Raw genomic sequence first — 17137 nt, 5'->3', positions numbered from 1 at the left:
TATTCCCAGTACCTAATACAATATCAGTACACAGTGAGGTCAGTGTCACTGAATGAGGAATTTATAGGAACTGTGATTATTTATCTCTTAGGGAATTCTAGTATCTCAAACACATTAGACAATATACAACTGAGTTCTCTGCACAGTATCAGATGTATGAAAAGGCAAAGTTGTTGAAATGAGATTCATATGCTTTAAGAACACATACACAGAGGTATGAAAGCTGGATTTTTTTCTTAATTAACAAACTTGACTAGTAACCTTGTTGTATCTAAAGTCAAGACATCTTTACACAGAGGTGAGATTATGGCATTAGGTTGGGTTAAGACCGTTTCCAAAAATAACCTCAAACCTGTTCAAATGCTTCTTATATTTCACTGAAGCCTCAGCATTTGGCACTAAAAACATAGAAGACATGGCCCTGACCTAGCCAATTTTAAGCGTTAGAGTTACTGTCTTAACTCTATCAAAGAGGAGCCTTAACACTATAAAAGTAGGACATTAACTTTTAAGCAGTCTCTGCATGCAATGGGGCTACTTTGGGGAATATCTAGTCCCGAAATGCACCACAGAAAACAGAACTCATCTCTTAAGTATAGAGTTATCCACCTAGAAGTCAAATTACTTCTAGCAAAACAACAATTTTGTTTTGAGGATAGCTATCCCAAGCTGATGTACCAAACAGCAATTGGCTAACAGGTTCTACCCTAGAATCACCACAGGAAAAGACTTGTGTCCATGTTTGCTAAAGCAGGAGCACGTGCCAACAGGCCACCTGAAACCTGAGCCAAATGATTAAAAGTAGAAAAGGACTAGCTGACCTTGGTCATCACTCTCTCAATCAAATAAGAAATAGTATCATCCTCCTCTATACCCCCCTATCACTTGGAATTTGGGTTTATTATATTATTTAAGAGTCTACTGTGTATTACCATTTATAGGTTTTTTTCTCTTGTAAAGTAATTTTCTGGAGGGCAGATATTTTTTAAGACTCTCTAAAAACTCTTATTTCTTCTTTAAAATGGAGAAATCCCTATGAAATTCCCTACTTCCTTTAGAAATAAAAAAACCCCTTGTATGAATTTTATATCTATTATCTCATTTGAGCTCATAACCACCACAAAAGCTACTCTTACTTCATGAATGAAAAAGCTGAAGTTAGAAAAGTTACATGACCAGATTACAAAGAACATATACAGAATGAAGGTGCAGTCAAAATTAGAATTTCCTGAGTCCTAATGGAGCTACATTTTAGCCTCTCAATAACCATAAATCAGGATTCAAGGTGGGGTGGATGGTGTGGAACAGGCTAACTGCTATCTGTTGTAGTTTTACTTCAAAGAATGATGACATCACTAAATCACCCCCTAAATACTATGGTGACTCTTTCTGCATTCATGACACCTATTAGAGGTAATCTTGTCCTAGTTTTGCCACCTGCTAGCTAAGACGAGACCTCCATTTTTGTGTTTCAAAGTACAACTGGATATCAAAAATGAGAGTCATGATTCAACAAAGAGCTCTCAGATCAGCAAGATGTCCAATAACTTCCTCAGTGAATTTCCAACCCCTGGAAGTGTTTAAACAAAGTCACTTACCAATAGGGTGGCTATGTAATTTATCATCCAATCTGAGACACCTGAGAGCAAAAGGGGGCACTATTAGTAATTAATCTGGGATAATAGGTACAAACAGGGACTGTCATAGAAAATGAAGATGAATGATGTAAGGACTTTTTATGAATAGACAGATTTCAAAGTATCTGACAGGGGTTGAATTCTATGAATAAGATTCTTCCTTATTATGATCCTTTAAATTAAAAAAATATTTTTTGATGTTTATTTATTGTTGAGAGAGAGAAAGAGAGACAGAGCATGAGTAGGGGAGGGGCAGAGAGAGACGGAGAAACAGAATCTGAAACAGGCAAGCTCCAAGCTCTAAATTGTCAGCACAGAGCCCGATGTGGGGCTCGAACCCATGAACCATGAGATCATGACCTGAGCCGAAGTCAGAGGCTAAACCGACTGAGCCACCCAGGTGCCCCTTTATTATGATTCTTTAAATCTGCCCTACTATCTAATACCATTTTCAATGCATTCTCAAAACTGAGTTGAGTTGAATAGATTCTAGCTGCCCCTTACAAATGCGTACTAACAACCCAATTCGATTAATGATAGTATGGAAATTTTTAGAACACTCTTCGTTATTACTAATGTTTATTTATCTTATGCTAACCCACCTAGCTCAATAATGAATTCAGGAATGAAGTAATGATCTCTCTTCCTATGTGCATGAAATGGAGTAGATGAGGTACATAAAACAAATAAACCTAATCTCAAAGTTGAGAATGCTGACTGAATTAGGCTATAGAAAACATTTAGAAGAAAGTAACACGGAATTAAGATTTTAAGACAATAAAACCTTAGATTAGATTAGTATTAAACTGACAAAAGTTCTTACATCAAATGATTAAAAAAAAACAGATAAAAAATCTTTGAAATTCACCACTTTAGGCTAAACTCTACTTGGTCATTTACCTTGGATGTTACATTCAGAACTAATCATAATTACCTTCATAAAAACTGCGATTTAATAACATATCTATTAAACACATACACACACCCCTGATTTAAAAAAAAAATGAAGTACTATAAATATATCTCATTGCAATTGGGGCGATGCAAATATGGACAAAAGATAAAATTTTATGGACACAAAAGTGAGAAATCATTAACTTAAAGGTAGGTTAATAAGATAGCATGTGCAATATGATACCATATTGCCATATTGGGGAAAAAACAAAAGAAGTGCCTATATAGGTAATGTATACATTTGTGTGTGTCTGTGTATACGTATGAATAAAAGGTTATATACTATAATGTTAATATACGTAAACTGCCTGTTTAATAATGACATGATGTTTTAATTTTTTTAGCTTATCTGCATTTTCCTACTTTATAGTGTCCAACTATTGCATTTGTAGTCATAAAAAATCAAAAAGAAAATTAACAAGAGTCATTGTTATAAGGTGTAGATGCCCAGAAAGTAAAGAGAGGAGAGTAGCTCCCCTAGGAATGAACTCAGAGGACATTGGTGAGTATTCTGTCACCTTTTTCCAACCAGGACAGCAATCAACCAGTAGAGGCTTATGCACTCCCTGGCTCAGAGCTGCGGAGGGCAATATTGGAGCCCAGATTACAGGATTCTTCAGTCTCACCAATAAAAACTCAAAAAGTTCTGTTCTACTTAAATAATTTAAGTTAAAATTCCAACTTTTATTTTAAGCATCCACAATTGAATAAGTATCTACACTAAAATTTAAGCATTCTTAGAGTTCAACATGATTTGTGCCATGGAATAGATTTTCAGCAGTGTGTTTCTGAAATCTATTTGCCTATTATATATATACTATACATTTGTCATTATTTTACACTTTTCAATAAATGTAAATGTGATATGAAATTTTGAAACTCTTCTGAGATCCATACTGTTGTATTACTGATTTTTTTTTTTAAACAAAATTGACCCACATTAATGCAGTTATTATCCTGTCATTTTTCATAGTCTACTTTTTCCAATAGGTGGCACTGTAGTCCATGTCAACTGTTTCTGAGCTAGTTCTCTGACCCAACTAGTGCCCGTCAAAGCTGCGGGGCTTACTCTCAACTCTGCTATAAACTGGTGCTGCTGGACAGGCAAATTAGGTCACAAATCATGTGCAACATGTCTCTGGGTCATTTTATAGGCAAAGGCCAGAGAGATGAGGCAACTTGCTAGAGGTTACATAGCAAGTTACAGAATCAACTATAGGGCCCAGCATTTCTAACTTCAAGTTCTATGCTTTCTTTATTTGTGTTTTCATTTATGGCATTCTCAGATTTGCTCAAATCAAAACAAATTTCTATTTATAGTAGGAGCATAAAAGAAAGCAATATCTTTTTTATAAATGGTGTTGATTCTCTTTTGAAGAAGAGACACTGTGCTAGTCTAGCCGTACAATGCTCTCTCCACAGGCTAAAAAAGAGGATTGATGTCAATCTTTTACCAAATCTCCCAAATGAAAACTGTTTTTAAAGTGTCCAGAGAAAGAGAATAGAGAAAAAAGGAACAAACACTTAATGAGGAATAATTACATCCTAGGCAGACACCTGACTATAAGGTAAGGACCTGGAGTGATAGGCAAACATACTCACATATTTCCTTATTCTCTGTAGTGTCTATAGCAGTTTAGCCTATAAACTCATTTTCATTAAAAATTAACTTTCCCAAGTACATGTAGACACCACTACTTGTGCTGTTGCATAGTGTAGCATTTTCTGAAGAGGGCAGACGCTGCACATCTTGTCCCTAACAGCAGTGTCCTTTAATGCTTACTTTTAATAAGGCACAGAGCTGCTCTCTCTGGTGAAGAAGGCTGTTTACTCTGCCCGCATGCATGTGTACGTGTGCGTGCACACACACACACACACACACACACACACACACATATACATGTTTATGGGTATATATATGCACACACACACACACACACCACAATAAACATTTTAATTTCACCTTCCTTTAATCTTATCATCCATGACAGGATGCACAGAAATGCCCAAGGGTTTTCAGTCTGGCAGGTAGCCTCAAAGTAAGCAAAGGACCGCAAAGACAAGATGGCAGACAAAGGGTGACTTTTGGTCTTTAAAGAGGCATTATCAGTAAGCTCCAGTACCAAAAGATTGGTAAGCCAGTGCAAGGTTACCAACCTAATTCAGGGCAAGTTTTTAGTTTTCCCCTGAGCACAAAGTCTATTACCACCTCCAACCTTATTGTGTTCCCTAATCTGAATAAGCTCTTTGGTGAAAAATCAATGTACAAATAAGGGCATTCTTCTGAAGATAATGCTATGTGTTCACATTCCTGCAAATGGAACATTCTGAGCATATCTCTGTATGAGTTGTATAAGGAGACAAAGGAAAACTTTCTAAAAATCTTCCCCAAGACGACATTTTGAGGAAAAGAAAATATATATGTATATATATCTAAAAAGTTAAATGAAGTATATAAGTTTTCTAAATATTTATTCCAGTCTAATATTGATATTATTCTTCAAAGGAAATGCATATTTGATAGATAATACTATCAAAATAAATATCATGCACAAGGAATATTTAGATAAATTAAGAAAATATCGTCTCAAAAAGTTTTATTAGAGACTGTTCACAGTGACATATGGAACTCTGATTTTCTAAGAAAACATTATGTATATAAACTTATTTAAAATTATTCTTCCTTAATCTTCCACCAAATTCCTGAATTATTTTGTTGAAACTTTCCTTATTCTATTTATAGTAACAAAGCCAGGAAGAAATTTAAGTTGTCCATGTCATGGGTCTTCATTTTAGGTAGCTAACATTTATCTGCAGATTTTTTTGTTATAGTTAAACACTGTTTTGTTTTTTAACCATGGGCCAATGGTAGCTGCAACATTCAAGATACTCCAAATTACACTCTTAAGATATCCCAAATTGTAGCTTAAGATATCTACAATCACTAAGATATCCAGAATCACACCACCACTTTTAATCACAAACACTTAATATTAAAAAATTAGTCACTGCACCTATAACCTGAGTCATTCCTGAATGATAAAACTATTAGGAACAAAGTCTCTGAATCAAAATGTCTGATGAAAACACTGGTATGAAACAAATTCTGCTTATAGGAAAGTTTTTCAGCCCTAAACAAATTTTAAACAGCAATCAGTATTTGGGACACACCTTCCTTGTTCTCTATGTGGAGAAATTATCTTTATTTAAAAAATCCTAGGAAAGTAACTATGGACCGTTGAAACAAATGTCTCTTCGGAACATACCATTTAAGTTGCTACCTCCATGTACATAAAAGAGTTTAGGAAGACCATTTTCATTTTAATGTATTTATTAAATGCCTAGTATATTGCAAGAAACTGCTAAGCACCATGAAGTAATGATGCCCGCATGGGTCTTGTGGTTTATTCAAGAAGAGAAGACATGCATATTAATTATAGCATAGAAGGATATAGGATAACCATCAATGGTAATAAAGTGTCAGAAGAGTCTGGAAGGTAGAGGTAACAGTTCATTCTGGGAGGATTAGGGAGCCTTCATAAATAAAGGTGTTACTTGAGCTACAAGCCAAACGGAGAAAATGTGGGTGGTAAGGTACTCCAGATGAAAAAACATTCAAAAAGGTGTGGAGGTGGAAAAGTAGAGTATCTGTAGAACAAAAGAGTCATGCAGCTGAAGCTTAAGATATTCAAAGGGGAACAGGGAAGGAAAATCGTACCTAATTGTGGAGAAGAAGAAATAAGGTGTCCCAATCTTCAGACTTGGTAGTTTGGACTTCCTTAATTTGATATTGAATTGTTGTACCTGTGTTCTTTTATCAAAAATAGTGCCATAAAGAGAGGGGTGTTTTAGTCAGATGCATTTGAGGGTGAGAGGTAAGTGGAGAGAGCCCAGGATGAAGGAAAGCAATTCTCAATAGAAAATGGAGGACTCCACATGTGCCAGGCACTGACACCATTTCATTTAATCCTAACAACAACGGAGTTATCAAACATTTTTATAGATAAGAAAACTGAGGCATTCCAACAATTGGTGACCCAGAAACAAAACGGTAATTAATGGAAAATTACTCAGGTTTAGGGACCTAAGAAGCAAACATTGTGGAAGGTCAAAAGGGTGAAGAAAATCTAGGATCCTTTTAAGTACAAATGTAGTAGAAATGATTGGTGCAGAATCCAAGATAAATATGAAGAAAAATGCATCAACTTGCAGAAAAGTCATAAATTAGCCTTAATAAAAAGGATGAAGAACAAATCCAATGAAAAAATAGAAAGCATGTAAGCCACATTGTCAAAAAGATTGTGTCAAAGAGGGAACCCTAAGATCTCAGTAACGACCAGCTTCAAAGTGATGAAATTCAGGGGTGCCAGGGTGACTCAGTTAGTTAAATGTCCAACTCTTGATTTTGGCTCAGGTCATGATCTCATGGTACATTAATTTGAGCCCCACAGTGGGCTCTGTGCTGACAGTGCAGAGTCTGCTTGACAGTCTCTCTTTCTCTCTTTTTCTCTCTCTCTCTCTTAAAAATAAATAAACATTTAAAAATAAAAAGTGATGAGATCCTACTCTCTTGGTAGATAAAGAAAGTAGACTATGGATGTTAGTTTTCCAGAGTTAAGGAAACAGAAAAGTTATCTCAGAAAACATATAAAAATTCTAAAATAATTATGATTGGTGACAGGACAGAGGAAAACCATGATGCTAATGCTAAAGTCATTGAGGTTAAAAAAAAAAAAGTCCAAAGAACTCAGAAAGCTGAGAGTAGAGAAGAAGGCGATATAAATGCATGACTGGAAGGACCAAGAAGAAATTTTGAGGATTACTGGTGATGAAACCATTGTTACCTGTCAGTATCAGTGAAGAATTAGGAAAAATACTGACTTTTTAAAAAATTACTTTGACTTCAGGAAAAATAAAAGAACTGTCTTCATTAGCCCTAGCCACATCCATTATTATTGTTATTATTTTAAAACCAGGGTGTCAAGAACTGAAGATGATAGTCACGGTCTCTAACTTACAAGATGCCTTCCTTACTCAAAAGAAGCACAACCCAAGTGATTACCTGCATCTGAGCTACAGGCCCAAGGACAATCACAGGGTCTCAAACTCCTAAACAGGATTCATTGTGGGATCTCCAAAACCACTTTCAATACAAAATAAATGGCAAACTGCAACTTACTTAAATTTAATGAGAATTTAATACACAGTATTATGTATGGTTTGCTAATGCTGAACTTTTCTACTTTCACATAATTCTAGTAATTTGTGAAGTTACACATAAACTTGATGGTAAATCTGAAGATTAAGGTTATCTTGAATGAGTTTCTTCTAGACAAAACCACACTGTAAGAATGCAACACCCTATAGGTTGCTTACTTATTCTTTTGTTCTACACACACACACACACACACACACACACATTTTCTCTCTCTCTCTCTCTCTCTCTCTCTCTCTACAAAGGTCAAAACAGCTTAGATTTCTAAAACAGGACTCCTGATAACAAACAGGCAGTTGAAGGTGAAAGGTGGAACAAGACCAAGTATACGGTTCATGTAACTTTCCACTTCAAAATGAAATGGAAAATTACACCTGGCTTTATTCCATTTTTCCAATTTTTAGGCAGGTATTAAAAGTATCAGTCTCCTAAATCACATTTTCACTTCTTGCTGGGTTAAAGTTTGATTTTACATTCCTATTAAACTTATCCACATTTTTAGTAAATTGATGAAATCAAAGAACTAAAAAATCCTACAATTTTACAGTCAGATTTATCTGTTTTGATAAATAAGAGAGTATGACATTTTAAGAGTAGTTAGTAACCTCTGCAAAATCAGATTCAGAGAAGCAGCTTTAAAAGGAAGCAATAATTTGGAGAGAAAGGGAAAGAATTTCCTTCTAGGTCATTGGCTTGCTTTGTAAGTTGAACTTATAAAATCAATATAACCAATGATTGTTCCTCAGGGAAAAACTTTTTTTTTTTTTTTTAAAGAAAACTTATTAAATTAGTAATAAAAAAAATAGTTCTAAGTTTCAAGAGTCACTTGACGGGGGTTGTGGAATTCATAACATTGATACTAAAATATTATTAGGAAAAAATTTATCACCTTTTAGCATATTTTTAATAGATAACTAAATAGGGTGATGAATGAAGTATTTTGTCAAAGAAAAAAATCAAGAAGTACATATAAAACAGAAGGTATCAACGACAGAAGAAGAAAGGGAACTCCTGCTTTCATTTGCTCCATCGTACCTGCCATGAACAGTAGTGGATTTGATAATATCTCCAGGTAGCACCACTGAGAGTTCAATGTCTTTATCTATCATGTTTTCTTTCTGTTCCATGATGCAAGCAGAGGAGTCTACAGTATCATCAACTGAAGAGGCATCAAGGTATTTGGTCTCAGCTGGAGGAAGTGGTGCCTTGGCTTTTGGTTTTCTCCTTAAATAAAAATAAAACACAGTAATTAAATATATCCATTTTATTTTTAAGTTTATGTATTTTGAGAGACAGAGAAAACAAGCAGGGGAGGGACAGAGAGGGAGGGAGAGATAACCCCAAACAGGCTCCACACCATCAGCGCAGAGCCTGATGCGGGGCTGGAACTCACGAACCACAAGACCATGACCTGAGCCCAAATCAAGAGTCAAATGCTTAACTGACTGAGCCACCCAGACAACCCTAAATATATCTATTTTAGTAACTTTCTAATATGATCTAATTTAACAAAAACACAAAATGTGTGTGTACATGTTTTTCACATGTAAAAGAAACAAGCACCAAAATGTTAACTGTTTATTAGACATGATGGAATTAAGGATTTTTCTTTGCTTTAAAAAAAAAAATGTTTATTGTTAGGCGCCGGGGGGTTCAGTTGGTTGAGTGTCCAACTTCAGCTCAGGTCACGATCTCCTGGTTTGTGGGTTCCGGTCCAGCATCGGGCTCTGTGCTGAGCCTGGAGCTCAGAGCCTGGAGCCTGCTTCAGATTCTGTGTCTCCCTCTCTCTGCTCCTTCCCTGCTCGCACTCTGTCTCTCTCTCTCTCTCTCAAAAATAAATAAACATTTTTAAAAAATTAAAAAAAAAGTTTACTGTTTATTTCTGAGAGACAGAGAGAGAGAGAGACAGAGACAGGGAGAGGCAGAGAGACAGAACACAATCTGAAGCAGGCTCTAGGCTTCTAGCTGTCAGCAGAGAGCCCCATGTGGGGCTCAAACTCACAAACCTTGAGATCATGACCTGCACTGAAGTCTGACACTTAACTGACTGAACTACCCAGGTGCCCCCTTTTATGCTTTTTTTTTTTTTAAATTGATGCTCTCTTTTGTTTTCAACAACATGACTACATTAATTGGTAATAAAAAGAAACATGATAATAAATTCGATATTCACTTTCATTAAGTTCAATTAATGTATGTTTATTACAGTAAAGCAAAAGTGTAACATTTTCTTTAGATAAAGTATAAAAATCCTTGCTGTCCCAGGGTGGAGATCAGTATCTCATTCCTATACCTCATTACAGCTCTTACCTATGTGCCTTTCACTCTATTTATTTCCAACCTGGTGTGTTCTACCTCTCTATCCAGATAACTCCTACCTACTCTTCAAAGTCTAGCTGAAACCACCCTTTCCTAACCCCTCAAAGTACAGTCTCTCCCTATATAGCATATACAACAGATTCCATAAATGTGACATTTTTCCCATTTCCCCCCCTGGGTACCAGTTTCATCTCTCTGCCTACGTTTATAACTCCCTGGAGGAAAGAAGCATGCTATTTTACCCACTGCACTTAGCAATGAACAATGAACTGTGATTGGTTATTTGATAAAATACATTTCTGCCTCAGTGAAAAATTCTACAAATAATTACTCTAGCAAATATGTTTCAGTGTCACTAGGGCAACCTCTTATAACCTATTTATAACAGAAATAGGTAGCAGACATGCTGAAAACATTCACATGGGCCAATTCAATGATTTAATGGGTTGAAAAAACATAAAAAGAAAATAACTACAAATAATGACATACTTATTTTTAAGTACTACAAATTAAAACTTTTGAAAATGTGGTCTTTAATTGCTTTTGGAAGAATTACTACTGCTTTCCATTCAGAAAAATATAAATTTTAATTTCTCCCTCTCCCCATTTCCCACACAAAGTAAAAACCAAACAAGAGAAAGGGCTTCTTTATAAGTAAATATGTAACATCCAGCCATTTAGTATTTTCAAAATTTAAAGTCTCAGACGCCCAAGCACCTTTATGCATTTGACATCATGAAAAGCAGAAATTTCCTACACTGTACATTAATTTTCCAAAATAATAGGCATTCAATTTTTAAGAGTATAATTGTGGAGATATATTGTATCTGAGAAAATATTTCTTTTACAGTAGTGACAAGAATGAATTTTTAAAAGTGTTACAATATATATAACACATTTACAAAATCTATATAAGAAAAATTTTACCCAATTTCAAAACATTGTTAATATGTAGAATTGACTACTCATGTGTTCAACCTACAACTTTCCTGTAAGAGACAATTATGTAGCCGATTCAGCTAAGCACTGGGGATGTAAAGATGATAGGGCCCAATTCCTACTCCTAAAGAGTTCAAACCCCAAAAGGACCAATTAATACACACAAAATCATGACAAAGTTTGATGACCACTCTAATGTAGGTATACAAATGATACAGCTGAAGCTCATGGGAAGAGAAACTTTCCTAGGAACTCAGAAGTGTTTTACAGATAGGAAACATGAGTTAAGTTTAGGGGAATGAATAGAAACTACCGGGGTGGGGGTGGAGGGACATGAAGTAATTTACATTTCAGGCACAGGAAAGCAAATGGAACCATGAAAGAAACTGGTACTTTCACAGAATTGGATAGTTTGGTAAAAATCCACAGAAAAGTCAAAGGAGAGGAGAAATCAGTAAATCAATTTTTAAATACTTCGATAAATAAGTAAATTCAGGGGATGCCTAGGTAGCTCAATTGGTTAAGTGTTGGACTTTTGATTGTAGCTCTGGTCATGATCTTAGTTAGGGTTCGTGGGATCAAGCCCCGCACTGGGCTCCATGCTGTTAGCAGATTCTCATTCATTCTCATTTTCTCTCTCTCTCAAAATAAATAATTAAACTTAAAAGAAAAAAAGAATTCAGTAAACCAGCTCAGTATAACATGAACATGCTAAAGTCAATAGCCTATATAAACAAATGCAAAAGTAGTCAGAAAGTATAATGAAAAAAAACTTTTATACCAGCAACAAAAACGAATCTTAAAAGTTGTTATAATACATATAACAAGAATTTCGCAAAATCTGTATGAAAAAAATCTTAAACGCCAAATATTCAGTTTGGATATCTCCCTTCAACTCCAGATTTGTAAATCTAACGCCTACTTGACATCTGGACTCAGATGACTAACTGGAATCTCCAACTTAATTTAACTTCCGATTCCTCTCTCCAGCTCCTCTAAACCAAATCTTTTTCTCTCCAAGTCTCCCTATCTCTGTAAATCATAATTCTCCCAATTGCTTGAGCCAAAAAATCCCCTCACACACATAGCTGCAATCCAATCCATCAACAATCAATGTCTGCCACTTCTATGTGATAGACCTGGATTCCACCAGCAACCCTGTTCACCAAACACCTCTGATCAAGTTGCTAGGTAGTCTCAGTGATCCCACCATTGGCCCTTCACATTCTTCTCAACACAGCTGCTGGAGTGATCCTTTTAAGTTGTAAGATCACCACACTTCCTCTCATACTCTCCAATGACTTCTGACTTCACCCAGAATAAGATCTAGAGTCCTATAATTTGTCCTTCCTTACCTCTGGTCTCTCTAATTTCCTCTTCCTGTCCTTATGGCACTCCAATACTGTGACTCTTGCCCTTTTCTGGAACACACCTAGAACAATCCTTTTTTTTTTTTTTTTTTTTTTTTAACATCTGTAACAATCCTGACTCAAGATTCTCACAGGGTCTGCTTCTAACTTTTTAAGACAGTACCTCTATTTCTCTGCTTTATTTTTGCCATAGGGCTTATCAACAACTAACATACTTATTTTTTCATGTCTCCTTCTATTAAAGAGTAATTACTCCCATGACGATAGGGACTAGTCTCCACTGCCCTGTGTCACACATATTTGCAAATACACAGTATCTCTGGAACAATGCGTACCACATAGCAGGCACTCATATTTACTGAATGAATGAATTCAATGAATATTTCCCACAAAAGAGGAGGCCCCTATGCATATAACTGGGAAGGAAAACTTCTTACCACCAAGGAAGGGAATGGATTTTTACATCCAAATAAACTGTGTTGGAGTTTTAGAAATTGATTATATTCTATTTTTGAGAAGATGAGTATTGGAAAATACACACTGGATTTATTAGCAAGAAATAACTGGGACACTTTGGGCTCTTAAAAGAGTTTCATTAGGAAGGCTGAAGAGAAGTCCAAGTGCCACAGGCAGGGAGGTAAAGAAGTGGAGCCATTGGGTCTGCAGCGGACATGGCTTTCAAGAGTGGAAGGACAGAGGTCTGAGAGGCACCTCCTGTCACTGCCATCATCCCCCCCGGGCCCCTGATTTCATTAGGGATGAAAGGAGGCACCTTCTCATCTCCAGAAGAGGCCCATCCTGGTCTCTATTTGAATGCCCTCCTCATCCTCTCTACCCTTACACATATTATTTATCCCTCAAGATCCAGACTGAGTCATAATTCCCTGGGACGTCTTTCTACTGCACACCACAATGAACTCTGACGAACAGTTTTAATGTTCTGTGTATGTGTGACTTTTATTTCCTAAAGTACTTTGAAGTCTGTGATGAAAACTCATCTTAAATTACTAAAGATAAGCCTACTTACAAAGAAAAAGGGAAAGCAGAACAAAGCACTAGTTGAAATATTATTTACATAGAACTTCTTTTAAGAACATCTTAGTGTTCCCTGTTATTACTTCAAATAATAAAGCATTGGTCACCTCTGGTCCTGATAACTGGAAAGCATATTGGCAATCAGACCAAGATCTTGCCACAGCAAACTAGAAATCCAACTGGGATAATGCATTGTCTAGTTAAATAATGAATACAAAGCAAAAAAAAAAAAAAAAAGTGTCATAAAGTAGATGAGTAACATTCAAAATCCAGAGCAATGAGAGCATGATGAAACAAGCTCTGTGGGGGTGGGAAAGTTTACTTCAAAGAGAAGAGATATGTGACTCAGATCATGAAAGAAAAGTAGAATTTAGGTGGGCAGAACCTGCAGGATCATTATGTGTTGCTTCCCTATTGTGATTCATTTATATTAAATTCGGGAATGTGTCTATAAGTTAAAGTTTGCTTACTACACAATATAGTCTAGTGAGAAGAATACTGGGTAGAGGCCTGGATTTGGTCTAAATCCTAAGTAGTTTCAAGACTTTAACTTAGCCTTTTACTCACCAGCTAAATTTTAAAAATACCTTTTACCTACTTATATCTCTTCTAATATTCTCAATTTTAAAAAATTAATTTATTTAGAGGGAGAAAGAGAGTAAGCGCGAGTGGGAGAGGGGCAGAGAGAGAATCCCAAACGGGCTCTGTGCTGTCATCACAGAGCCCAACATGGACTCAATCTCACAAACTGTGAGATCATGACCAGAGCCAAAAGCAAGAGGGGAATGCTTAACCAACTGAGCCACCCAGGCACCCCCACCCTACAATGTTCTTAATTTTTTACTGAGATGCTCTGAAGCAGTAATAAAATTAAATGTTACCCAAAGCCAAAGGTATAGTGAAAATAATCAAAGTTTATGACCTAACCCAGGTATAGGTAATTCTGGTAATGCAAAAAAAAAAAAAAAAATTAACACATCCACGTGTAATAACACTATAATTTATTGCTTAAGGATACTAGTTTTTGTTAATATTTAAAAATTACAGTAAATGTCATTGAAGTCCCCAACCCTTTTAAATTTATTTGTTAATGTTTGTTTATTTTTGAGAGTGCATGTGTGAACAGGGGAGGGACAGAGAGAGAATTCCAACCAGGCTCCACACTGACAGTCAGTCATGGGGCTCAAACCCACAAACCGTGAGATCGTGACCTCAGCCAAAATTAAGAGTTGGGAGTTGGAGGTTCAACTGATGGAGTCACCCAGGTGCCCCACCCCCATCTCTTTTAAATAGCAATGTTGGAGTCAGTTTTCCTACCCAGGGGATTTTTACATAAGCTCTTCTTCACCAGTCGCCTAATTTGATTACCAGTTTCCACTCCTTAGAAACTGCTACCCATAACCAAAAACAACAGCAAATAGGGGGAGATGGAGGGAGACTTACACTGAAAAGATACGGAAAACTCCTCTAGGTTGGGACAAAAATTCATTAATCAAGCCTTAAAAATAACAAGACGCGACATCACACATGAATATGGTAAATTGAGTAGTATTATTTACATCTATACTCTCATTTATAATACATTTACATATGAATGCTTGCTTCTGTTTGAGGCACAAAATTTCTTTTTCTCCTCCAGCTTGAGGTATAATTGGTATACAAAAAACTGCACATTATTAATGAATGCAATTTGCTAAGTTTGTACATATGCGTATATTCCCTCCCCAAAAAATATTGCTTTCTTCATTAAAATTACCTCAATATTATACTCAATTTTCATGATAAAATTAAGGTAAACTTTCACACACTGCCATAACATTTTAAAAATATCAAAATGCAATTTTAACACAGAATTCAATTGGTCTCTGCTAATACTGATTGGTCTTTCTATCACTAGATTTACAAATCACTTCAAATCATGTGTCCATTGCAATCATTACTCCATCTCTGTCAATATTAATATCCTTAAAATAAATGAAAAGAAGGAATATAAGTGAGAACCCCAGCAAAACAACAGAAATCTACTCAAATACCTCTTGGTTTGAAAGAAAAATAGCTTTACATTATATATGAGATATACTTACATCCTTTTTAAAAAAAAAATTTTTTTAATGTTTATATTTATTTTTGAGACAGAGAGAGACAGAGCATGAGCAGGGGAAGGGCAGAGTGAGAGAGAGAGAGGAAGACACAGGAACCAAAGCAGGCTCCAGGCTCTGAGCTGTCCACACAGAGCCCGACATGGGGCTCGAACTCTCAAACTGTGAGATCATGACCTGGGCCGAAGTCGGACGCTCAACAGACCAAGCCACCCAGGTGCCCTGATATAGTTACATCCTTAGTAAGTTACTCAAGTCCAATGCGATCTCATCTGTTTGCTATATTTATATAGTATTCCTATAGATTCACTCAGGAAAGTGTGTGTGTGTGTGTGTGTGTGTGTGTGTGTGTGTGTGTGTGTATATATATATATATATATATATATATATATATTCACTCACTATATAAAAATACAGCCTCAATATCAAAGACAAAAATATAAAAGTGGAATAAGAAGTCTTAAAACAATAGGCTTTTTATGTATTACATCCTAATGCCAAAAAGAAATCAAACAGCCAACCTCTCTCCATATAGCAGGCTACCAAAAATAAGATGCATAGTGGTAAGTGTCAGGGAGGCAGCCCTTCCAAATAACTGGCAATGTTCAGGGGTCCCTAAACTACACATTTCAGCTAGAAAGTGCAGACCGATTCCTCAAAGCAATTTCTTAGTGTTTCTCTTTAGGTTTAATATGAGAAGATTGTATTAAACAGAAATCTGTTCTAATGGTGGGCATAACATTGTGCTACATGCTTGAGGGAATGCAATTAAGAACAACAAAAGGTCGCTTTTCTTGATGAGCCTTATATGAAATTAGAGCGAGCGGGGCAAAGCGGGTTTAAAAGATAAGCACTGATGAGAGGCAACAAAGGGAGACCCAAAAAAAATCACATGATTCTTAACAGACATTTCTCTTGTCAAGGTCACCAATCACCTATGTGTGTCCAAATCTCATAGACGATTACCTGAGTCATCTCAGTTACATTTGAGTGAGTTTCTAAATTCCAATAAGGACACATTTCACAGCTGTGCAGCAGCTGTGCTGGGAATCCTTTTCCCTCAGCTTCTCTGTGTGACAATACAATTTACTATGTTCTTCTTCCTTCACTGTCACTCCTCAGTCTCTATCCTCATCTCCCTGTCCCAGGCTCCTTCCCTGCCCTTTTCTCTTTCTACAACTCTCCCTTCCAGGTGATTTCATCAAACTCCAAGGCTTTAACTACAAGTAGAGGACTCTCAAACTTACTTCCCCAACCCTGACTGGTTTCTTGAGCTCTGATTAAATGCTCAGTAATTGCATGGTCATCTCCATTTGGATGTTCAATAGGTATCTCATAACCCATACTCTTGATTCTCTTTTCCATCCCAATTCACATCCAACACCCCCCAACCCGTCCTGGTATTCCCCATGTCTGCAAATGGCACCACACTAAACACCCCATTAACTCAAGCAAAACTCTTAGGCATCTTTTGATTCCTCTCTGTCACTATCTCCTATTTCCAAGCTACTATCAAATCCTGTGGGTTCTTAACTCTAAAACACATCCTAAATCTGTGTACTTGTCATC

At 36.2% G+C, this 17137-nt stretch overlaps 1 protein-coding gene across 1 annotated transcript in view; it reads right to left on the bottom strand.

Moving 5' to 3' along the window:
• COBLL1 (cordon-bleu WH2 repeat protein like 1) overlaps window positions 1–17137 on the bottom strand; it is a 97645-nt gene that overhangs the window by 56766 nt on the left and 23742 nt on the right. Inside the window, exon 2 of the mRNA XM_047082253.1 lies at window positions 8842–9030. Coding sequence (XP_046938209.1) covers window positions 8842–9030 — 189 coding nt within the window. The remainder of the gene's footprint in view (window positions 1–8841; window positions 9031–17137) is intronic.

Source organism: Lynx rufus, unplaced genomic scaffold (genome assembly GCF_022079265.1).
Source record: "Lynx rufus isolate CCGP_SWC_20201006 ecotype Redwood Valley unplaced genomic scaffold, mLynRuf1.p SCAF_2, whole genome shotgun sequence".
Classification (NCBI taxonomy): domain Eukaryota; kingdom Metazoa; phylum Chordata; class Mammalia; order Carnivora; family Felidae; genus Lynx; species Lynx rufus.
Note: the sequence above shows the minus strand (reverse complement) of the source record. Positions and strands in the feature narration are given on the sequence as shown.